The sequence below is a fragment of the Macadamia integrifolia genome, unplaced genomic scaffold (genome assembly GCF_013358625.1).
Source record: "Macadamia integrifolia cultivar HAES 741 unplaced genomic scaffold, SCU_Mint_v3 scaffold3047, whole genome shotgun sequence".
In the NCBI taxonomy this organism is placed as follows: domain Eukaryota; kingdom Viridiplantae; phylum Streptophyta; class Magnoliopsida; order Proteales; family Proteaceae; genus Macadamia; species Macadamia integrifolia.
Window position 1 is genome coordinate 9,178 of NW_024869159.1, and position 9,829 is coordinate 19,006.

General features: G+C 38.8%; 1 protein-coding gene across 1 annotated transcript; it reads left to right on the forward strand.

The window, feature by feature from the left end:
- Positions 1-324: 324 nt before the first annotated feature.
- LOC122067662 (ultraviolet-B receptor UVR8-like) lies at positions 325-5,126 on the forward strand. The gene is made up of 6 exons (XM_042631503.1): positions 325-778; positions 2,489-3,080; positions 3,174-3,523; positions 3,658-4,059; positions 4,168-4,552; positions 4,684-5,126. Exons 2-6 carry the CDS (start codon positions 2,856-2,858, stop codon positions 4,918-4,920), a joined length of 1,599 nt encoding a protein of 532 aa, XP_042487437.1. The 5' UTR covers positions 325-778; positions 2,489-2,855; the 3' UTR covers positions 4,921-5,126.
- Positions 5,127-9,829: the final 4,703 nt, after the last annotated feature.

The window sequence follows — 9,829 nt, forward strand, 5'->3', positions numbered from 1 at the left end:
CGAAACCCAATATAGATCGGCGATACGATTAAAAAGTAAATTTTTTTAATTGAAAAGTAATACATAACTCGTGATGTTTTTCAATAGCACGACCTATTATGACACATAACATGTTCCACAATTATTGACAAAGACACGAAAGCAAGTTAAACCATAGTTAAGCAAAGTTTAAAAACAAATTAGGAAAGGATTATAGATAATGCGGCTCCATAATCGGGAAATTGTCATGATAATGGAAAGGTAGAATTGTAATTAAATAATTTTTTAGTGGTGTTATTAGCCTTAGAGGCCTACTAGTCTTGCTTGCCTGAGTCTTTTGTCCCGACTCCCGACTCCCGACTCCAGAGACGCTTTTCTTCTCTCTCTCTCTCTCTCTCTCTCTCTGGCTTTTGGAAACTTTCTAGCAAATAGCAGAGTTAACGAAAGACCATAAAACGAAGAACACGAAACCCAGCATTATACCTTAGAGATCCTTCCTTGGCTTCATCAAAGATAAAAAGATTGAAGTTAGGGGAGGAAGCGGTGCGCCATACTCGACCACGACAATCTGAACCGCTGTAGAGAAATTTAGATTTAGAAGGAATTTTAATTTAATTTATTTAATGGGCTAAACAAATCCACGTTTTCGTGTTCTCCATCTATCTGGTTGCGTGTCTTTTTTGATGATCCAGATTGAGTGCTTGAGGGAATTTCTTCAAATCTACAGATATCAGTCATCAGCGTCATAGTGACACACCGAAGTTATCTCCGGACATCCCTCAAGCACCAAGCTCCAAAGGTAGAATTTTTTTTTTTCTTTCTCTACTCTTTCTTTGCCATAATCTAACCAGTTCTCTTTTTTCATAGCTCCGATCTAGTGGGTTTTCTTTCTTTGTCTGGATTACTTGGTAATTCGATGAAGTTCCACTCCATCTTGTGTTCAATTTGGGTTTTTCATTTCTCCATCATCTATCGTACTTTTATTTATCTTTTCATGTACACCGTAATCCGATCAATAGACTTCCCTCTTTGGATACTTTTGCAGATCATTCTGGCTCCGTGAAGTTCAGCCCATTTACTCTGGCCATAATTTGTGAATGGAATTTGATATTTTTGATTTTTGGAAAAAAAAAAAAAATTTCCCTTGACACTGGAATTTGCTTCTAAATGTTTTGGAGAAATTTTGTAGTTGTAGCTGTGCATTTTGTCCTGCAGGACTTTCTTGTTTTTAGCTTGAGAAACCATGGTTGCAATATCATTTTTTTTTTAAATATTTGTGGTTTTCTCTGCAACTATGTACATTATTTTCTTTATGTCGTCCTTTTATTGTTTGGAAGACCCTGCTCCATATTGCAGGTCCAATGGAATGAATGATTATTAAGTGAAGTCTGAAAACAAACAGGAAACAATAAGTTTCCCCACGAAATTAATCTACCTCGCTGTGCTGCATGCTTAGAGTTGCAAAACTGGCAACATGAAGAACAATGTCCCTCATGAGCATGGTATTGGTTGAGTTTTATCTTAGGGTGAGAGTTGAGCTCAATAAAGTCATCCCAAATAGATACCAATATGAGGAGGAACATCTTAAAACATATGGTTGAAGGCAAAGGATTGTCCTGAAGCACATTGGAAGTTGGTGACTGAATGAAGTTCTTCTTGGTCTCACTTTGGTATTGAATAAACGAAAATCTTATACGACTTGGATAAGATATCTATTTGGGAGCATGATTTACATCCTTGCAATTGGATTAAAAAAATTGAGAAAATTACAGACCAAAGGAATTCACAATCACAACAACCAGTTTAGCCTGCGAAGAGGAATAAATGATATTGAATTTTTCTCATAATATTAAGGGGTTCAAGGAACAGTAAGGGACAATTCGCCCCTCCAATTATGTATTTTGATATGATCTACTTCTCACCAGAATTCCTTAATGATCTTTTCACATTGAGCTATGTTTCTTTGCAATTGCCATTCTTCATCAAGCTCATGGCCATTTGATGTTCAGTAAATTTTAGATTTTGTTAGTTTTTTTGCTTTTTCATACTTTTTCCTTCTTCTTTTTTTTTTTTTTTTGGGGGGGGGGTGGGGGAGAGGGGGGGTTGTGGGGATAATTATTTAAACTTCTATGTCGGTCTTGACAACTTATTCAGCAATAATATTTTGTTTCTACTAATTGTTGATGGTCTTTATTTTATTTTATTTTTAGCTTTTGCTTTTTATTTCTGTTGTTACTTTCTCTTTAGTACTCTTAGCATAATCAATTCAGCGGCAGCAAGAACCCATTCTGGAGGAAAAACTATGTATTCCCCAAACTGCTTGATCCAAGTTTTAGGCACTAGTTACTGGCCAATGTCTTCTACATTGGCAGTAAATCCTTTGCACTAGTTATTGCCAATGTAGCCTCATATTTGAGAAAGAGTTTTATTCTTTTCCTTTTTCAGGTCATCAGTTTGTTGCTTCTACTGACTGCAATCTTTGTTTATCCCTCTTAAAAACTCTCTACAGGTTTGCGACAATTGATCCTTTGTTTATCCCAGTGCTTTCGATCTGGTTCTGGGCTTTCCTTGTTATTAGCTGGGATTGACTTAGCTGGAACACTGTTCGCGAAGTGTGTTACCTAGAACTGATGATGAAAATCTATATGCTTCAAATACTAAACTGAGGAATGAGAAAGCAAATTAGATGATCAATTTGTTATAGAACTTTGTGGATTCTTCTGGAGAAATTAATCAAGAGAAAGGAAATAGGAACTGTAAGAGTGTAGAGTGTAGATGATTTTCAAGAGTTTGGAGGCAGTGGAAAGAGAATACTAGTACCTGGTTTGGTAATACAGACCCATCTAGCTCGGGCACTGCAAGCTCTGGCAGTGCCCATGGTTGCAACAGGGGGTGGAACCCCATCCATACAATACCATGACATTGCCGAACAACCTGTCACCTCTATTGTTGCCTCTCCTTCACCTGCATTTCAGCGCCAACAACGTCATTGCTTTGGAGAATCCATCCCTGGAGAATTCCCCTTGGCTGCCAACCCTTCAATCTTTCTCCATGTTCTCACATGTTGTAATATGGACCCTCGAGATCTTGCAAAACTTGAGGCAAGTTGCTCTGCTTGTATTCTGTTTGAGCACAAAACACTCATTCTGCATTAGAATTGATAATGCTGCTGATTATTGTGGATGTTATTGCAGGCAACATGTTCTTTTTTCAGGCACCCTGCAAATTTTGACCCTGATTTTGGCCTGTCCATATCAGAGTTGGCTGCTCTGGATATGTGCCAGAAGAGAGCCATATTTAAGCCAATGACAACAGAAGAAAGAAATCTTCTGAGACAAAGGTGTGGGGGTTCTTGGAAGCTGGTCTTAAGGTTTCTGCTGGCTGGAGAAGTATGTAGCAGGAGGGAGAAATCACATGCGGTAGCAGGTCCAGGTCATAGCATCGCTGTGACATCAAAAGGGGCAGTCTATTCATTTGGCTCTAACAACTCAGGCCAACTTGGGCATGGCACATTGGAAGATTTATGGCGGCCTCAGCAAATCAGGTTCATGAATTCCTTCACACTTCTATAATCAAGTATATCAGAAAAATGACAAACTATATATATATATATAAGTAAATGAAGAGAAGACATGGCAGGGAACACTGATTGAACAGAATCTCATTGGTGCTCTACAGATCTTTGCAAGGAATTCGGATTATTCAAGCGGCAGTTGGGGTTGGTAGGACAATGTTGATAAGTGATGTTGGGAGAGTGTATGCATTTGGAAAGGACTCCTTTGGAGAAACTGAATTAGCAGGCGAAGGATCTAAATTTGTTACAACACCACAACCTGTTGAATCCTTGAAGGACATATTTGTTGTTCAGGCTGCAATTGCGCATTTCTTTACAGCTTTTCTGTCTAGAGAGGGTAGAGTCTATACAATATCTTGGGGCAATGACACCAAACTTTGTCATCAGACTGAACCCAATGATCAAAAGCCATATCCCCTGTTAGGTCCTCTGGAGAACACACATGTGGTACAAATCGCGGCTGGGTATTGTTACCTCCTAGCCCTGGCTTGTCAACCTAATGGCATGTAAGTATACCCTGTATTAACCATTTGTTACCAATGAACTAAACTTACTCATTGCTCTGTGTCCTCAGATTATTGTTTGATCATCATCTTATTTCCATGCATTATTAGGTCTGTATACTCTGTTGGGTGCGGTTTAGGGGGAAAGCTTGGTCATGGTTCAAAGACAGATGAGAAATACCCTCGATTGATTGAACAATTTCAGGATCTTAATCTTCAGCCAGTGGTGGTTGCAGCCGGTGCTTGGCATGCTGCTGTAGTGGGGGCAGACGGACGAGTCTGCACTTGGGGTTGGGGGCGTTATGGATGTTTGGGCCATGGCGACGAAGAATGTGAATTGGTTCCAAAAGTGGTGAAAGGCCTAAGTGAGGTCAAAGCTGTCCATGTTGCCACAGGGGACTATACAACTTTTGTAGTGTGTGAAAGTGGTGATGTGTATTCATTCGGATGTGGAGAATCATCTAGTCTCGGACACAATATTGGTCCTGATGAACAGGTTTGAATTCTCCTACTCTATTGATTATAGTGGTTTAATTTTTGTCTGTGTCTTATGAACCAGTATAAGGCTTTTTATATAATCTAAATTGACGAATCATATTTTGGTTGTGTTTTGATTCTGATTAATAGGGAAATAGGCATACAAATGTTTTGTCACCGGAGCTGGTGTCGTCGCTAAAGCAGGTGAAGGAGCGTGTTGTACAAATCAGCCTCACGAATGCCGTTTATTGGAATGCCCACACCATTGCACTCACCGAATCAGGAAAGCTATATGCATTTGGTGCAGGTAACAAAGGCCAGTTAGGTGTGGAACTTGACCGGAATGAGAGGGGGAATCCAGAGCTTGTTGACATTGATCTCAGTTAACTATAAATTGCTTCCTGTCTGCAATCTCTCTCTCCTACCCCAGTAGTTCCCTATGATTCATTGTCTTCATCATCATTGATAACAACTGCTTTAGTGTTCAGATTTACTTTGTTTATGATTGTATATAGATAAATGATATCTGTCTACTCTTGTATATAGAAGAAAACAACTCTCTTTAATATGTTTGCTCTACTTCTCTTTCTTTCTTTCTTGTCTTGTCTTCTACTCTTCCCCCACACCCCTCCCCCACCCCAAAAAAAAAAAAAACTGGCGTGAGCGTTTTCTGGGCTGATTTTGACCAATTTACTCGTCGGTCGAGAGCTGAGAGCTGAGACCTATCCCGGGATTTAGTTCATGGCATCGGGTATCAATCGATACCGATACAAATCGGCCGTATCAGATCTGACCGGACGTCAAAGATTCTGATACGGTTTGTTTTTACTATTTTACCCCTCTCAACAAAAAAAAAAAAATATTGTGACACTAATCCGGTATCAATATCGGATAAAAATCCTCTGTTGTGCTAATCGTCTGTTGTTCCATGTTTTGCTAGGTGCAGAGTGCGACACGTGGATGGTGCATCACCAACGGTCAGGATTAAGAGGGTTGGTTGAGGTTACCAAAACCGGGTTTTTTTGTTGTGAACCAGACCGAGATTCCAACCCAACCCGTTTCCTCCTCTCTTCTTCTTCTTCTTCACCCTCTGTCTTCTTCTTCTTCTTCTTCTTCTTCACCCTCTGTTACCCAGAGCCTTTCCTTCCTCTATCTCACTCACTCTCCCTCCTCAATCCTCCCTTTCCACCTGGGCTGCATTTAAAAAAAGAAAAGAAAAAAGCATGGGATTTCTGGGCAGCGGATCTACCGCTTCTAGCCGTCGGCACCACGACCAGACCGAGATTCCAACCCAACCCGTTTCCTCCTCTCTTCTTCTTCACTCTTCTTCTTCTTCTTCTTCTTCACCCTCTGTCTTCTTCTTCTTCTTCTTCTTCTTCTTCTTCTTCTTCTTCTTCACCCTCTGTTACCCAGAGCCTTTCCTTCCTCTATCTCACTCACTCTCCCTCCTCAATCCTCCCTTTCCACCTGGGCTGCATTTAAAAAAAAAAAAGAAAAAAGCATGGGATTTCTGGGCAGCAGATCTACCGCTCCTAGCCGTCGGCACCACGACCAGACCGAGATTCCAACCCAACCCGTTTCCTCTTCTTCTTCTTCTTCTTCTTCTTCACCCTCTGTTACCCAGAGCCTTTCCTTCCTCTATCTCACTCACTCTCCCTCCTCAATCCTCCCTTTCCACCTGGGCTGCATTTAAAAAAGAAAAAGAAAAAAGCATGGGATTTCTGGGCATCTGCTTGCCAAGCTCTAAGCATGAAGGAAATGACAGTGACCGTATCAAACCAAGATAAACTGACTGGTTAACGTTATTTCCAGTTGAATTCATCTCCGAAACCAACCTGACAGCTTTAGAAAACATCCTTTTCTGTGCATAAGCAGACACCATAAGACCCCAAGAAATCGAATCCTTCATGGGCATTTCATCGAACAATTTCTGAACATCTGCAAAACTCCCACAATCACAGTACATCTTCAGAAGGCAATTAACAAGAAACGTAAGTGGGCTCGGAAACACTCGGCGCAGATGCTCATGAATCAATCTTCCATCCGACAGAGATTTCATTTTCCCACATGTATACAAGAGACATTCATAGGAATAATCAGTAACAGATAAACCCGCAACATCCATTTCGATTAGAAACTTGTGAGATTCATTCAAATTTTCTTGTTGCATTAGCCTGCTCCAACCTTTACTTTAAACAAAACAATGAGATGCCATTTCAGCATGTTCTGCTGCATAATTTTTTCCTGAAAAATTATAATATAATCCACTGATCTAGCTTCATTCTGAAAAATCCATTACACGATGCACTAAGAAGGAGAAGAAGAAGAAGAAGAAGAAGAAGAAGAAGAAGAAGAAGGAAACGGATTTTAAGGGAAAGAGAGGTGATCACGGGTTGGGTTGGCTCAGCCCATCTCTTGGTCTGGTTCACAAGGAGAAAACCGGTTTTGGTAACCTCAACCAACCCTCTTAATCCTGACCGTTGGTGATGCATCATCCACGTGTCGCTCGCTGCACCTAGCAAAACATGGAACAACAGAAGATTAGAACAATAGAGGATTTTTATCCATCAATATCAGCCTATGTATCGATACCGCTTTCTAAATCCATTGACTTTTTCGAATCTCTATTCTGGGTTTTTACACCCAGTTTGAAGCGTGTGTGGATCTTCTATAGCGCGACATGGCATGTGGTGCAGATTCAAGAGCTGCACGTTGAGACCTTGGGTTCTGTGCCCGAGGATTCTCGGCCTTTGGATCTGAGCTATACACGCAGCCCTTGGATCTGAGTTACACACAGTATCGCGCTACAGAGAACCCCGATGGACCCCGATCCGGTTTGAAGCTAGGAGACTCCAAGCAGCTTGCTCACTTTTTGGGCATACAATCACATTCCAATAGAAGCATGACATGTGGCATTTTTCCACCTATGTGCGGTATTCCAAGGGCTTGTCAGCATACAGGTCATGAGCGGAAAAATGGTGGCCACATGTCATACTTTTGTTAGAACATAATCGCATAGCTTCTCCCATGATATCGAGACTAGGGTATTAATTTCAGACCCACATCGATACATTCGATCGAGCCCGACATGTTATGGTATGACTTGAATCAACCTGTATAAATTTGATACATTTATTAATAGGTAGTATATGGTGCAGTCATCTAACCTGATAGGCGTCTGATCAACCCGACATAAACTGATTCCTTTAAGCCGACCTAGCTCGACCTGTTTAATAGTACTTGAAATTCTCATTTTACCACCGATAAAAAATCCAAGTGTATTTGCTCCAACTTTTGAGACGAACAAAATAAATTGATCAATAAACAAGCACCTTTAATTATAGATAATTAAATCAAAAAAATAAAATTTATGTGATTGTAGTGGTAAATTAATGTTAGGTTCACACGATATGCTTGAGGTAGAACAGTGCTTTCAATGGAATAAGCTTATCAACTTGAATACTTCAACTATTGCTTACAAGTTAAGAAAACCTATTTAGAACCCGTTTAATATCCATTTAGGAATAGACAAATCTATAGCCCGATTAAGGCCTAATTAAGATCCGTTAATGACAACTCAATTATAGCCAAAGACCTACCGCCCCGATTATAAACTATACCATTTTGCCTTAGCTAAACCCGTTTAGCTAAACGAGGGTTCACGATGCAGCCCTAGAATTTGGCCAAGCCTGATCAGGTCCAATTGAGACACTAGTTATTAAATTCGGCAGAACAAAATTTTAACGAATTTTATGAATAATTTGGTTTGAATCCAAATCAATAAAAAATTCTCAAAATTTTTAGACTTTTTTAAAATTCACGAATAATTCGACCGAACCTAATTTTATCCGAACTATAACTGAATATTATCCCATGTAAATATATATATATATATTGAATAAGTCAATAAGCTTTTAGAAAATAGTGTGATTATTATGCATTTATTATCCTAATATTATTTTTCTTCTTTTTTTAACAAAAACTGACAAAACTTATCTATCCTGAGGTAATCTCTCACATTTATTAAAAAAAAATAAAAAATAAAAATATATCTCTCACCCCATTTTGGTTTGACTAAATCTTACTGTCTTTACTCTCTTTCTTGTCTTTAAGATTAACATGCATGATGGGTGATGTGGGTCTAGCTGAATTTGTGCTTAGTCCCTCCTCTTAGTCTTTCTTTTTATGATTCAATTATTTAAGTAATAGGAAATGAGTTTAGAAAAAAAAAAAGAGTTAAATATAATATTGTTATCTTTAAAATTTAAAATTTTAATTTTTATATCATTTGTATGTTATGTACATATGATAATTGGTAGATAATATGAAACAAGTATTACAAATATTAAAAATAACATCAGAATTTTTTGTCTATTTTTTATTTTTGTAAACGAATAATTCTTGAATCCTAACTCAAATTTATTATCTCTGATTTTTTTACCGATATTTTGACCGAATCATTGAATTAATGAAACAAATTAATCCGTATAATTCTTCATCCGAATAATTCTCGAATCCAAATTTAATAACTATAATTGAGACCGGCCTGTCCTGACCGATTGAGACCCCCAATCCAGACAATCTTAAACCTCACTCATTACTTAGGAGTGTCAAAATCTAATTTGAACCGGTTGGACCTATTGGAATCAATCAAATAAAATTGGATTTAAACGAAACTCAACCCTTACAACGCGGTTTCAGATTGGAGTTTTTCTAGACCAGTAAAAAATCTAAACAACCAGATTGACTGAAGGGTCCAACCGATACCGAAAACTCGGAAAATATGATTTTACTACTCTGTTTTGCATACTTTGTTGTATGTAAACCACCCAAATCGAACCTCAGCTTAAAGCTTAATGGTTTGGTTTTGATTTGGCTAAGTAATATACTAAAACCGGACCGAACCGACGGGTTGACACTTGACACCACTACTCACGCCTGCTGCGTTCAGGCTGGTACTAGAATTTCGGGATCTGGTGTGGAAGTGAAACTAGGAAATCATTAAATTACAAGGGTATTTAAGTAATTTAAAAAATACAGATGTCTGAATTGAATATGACGCCTTTGACAGCTAGATAAAGTCGCGCCACGTTGTATTTAAGTACGCACAAAAACAAATAAAATTTTTTTTTGGTCGAAGCACTATGGAAGGTTAGATCTTCAAGAATGCTGTAGTTGCAGTCAGATTGGAATATTTATGCTAGTAGGTCCCATACAATTATTCTGATCTGCTCAGAAGATGCCGGAATCACATAGAATTGGTCTCGTAGGATCATCCCCCACCCAAAAAGGCGAA

Bases quoted from the DNA above. Each gene is read 5' to 3' on its own strand.
- LOC122067662 (XM_042631503.1), top strand. From the start codon at position 2,856: ATGGTTGCAACAGGGGGTGGAACCCCATCCATACAATACCATGACATT. The intron at 3,081-3,173 runs GCAAGTTGCTCT...ATGTTATTGCAG, and splicing joins GAGATCTTGCAAAACTTGAG to GCAACATGTTCTTTTTTCAG. The intron at 4,553-4,683 runs GTTTGAATTCTC...TCTGATTAATAG, and splicing joins ATATTGGTCCTGATGAACAG to GGAAATAGGCATACAAATGT.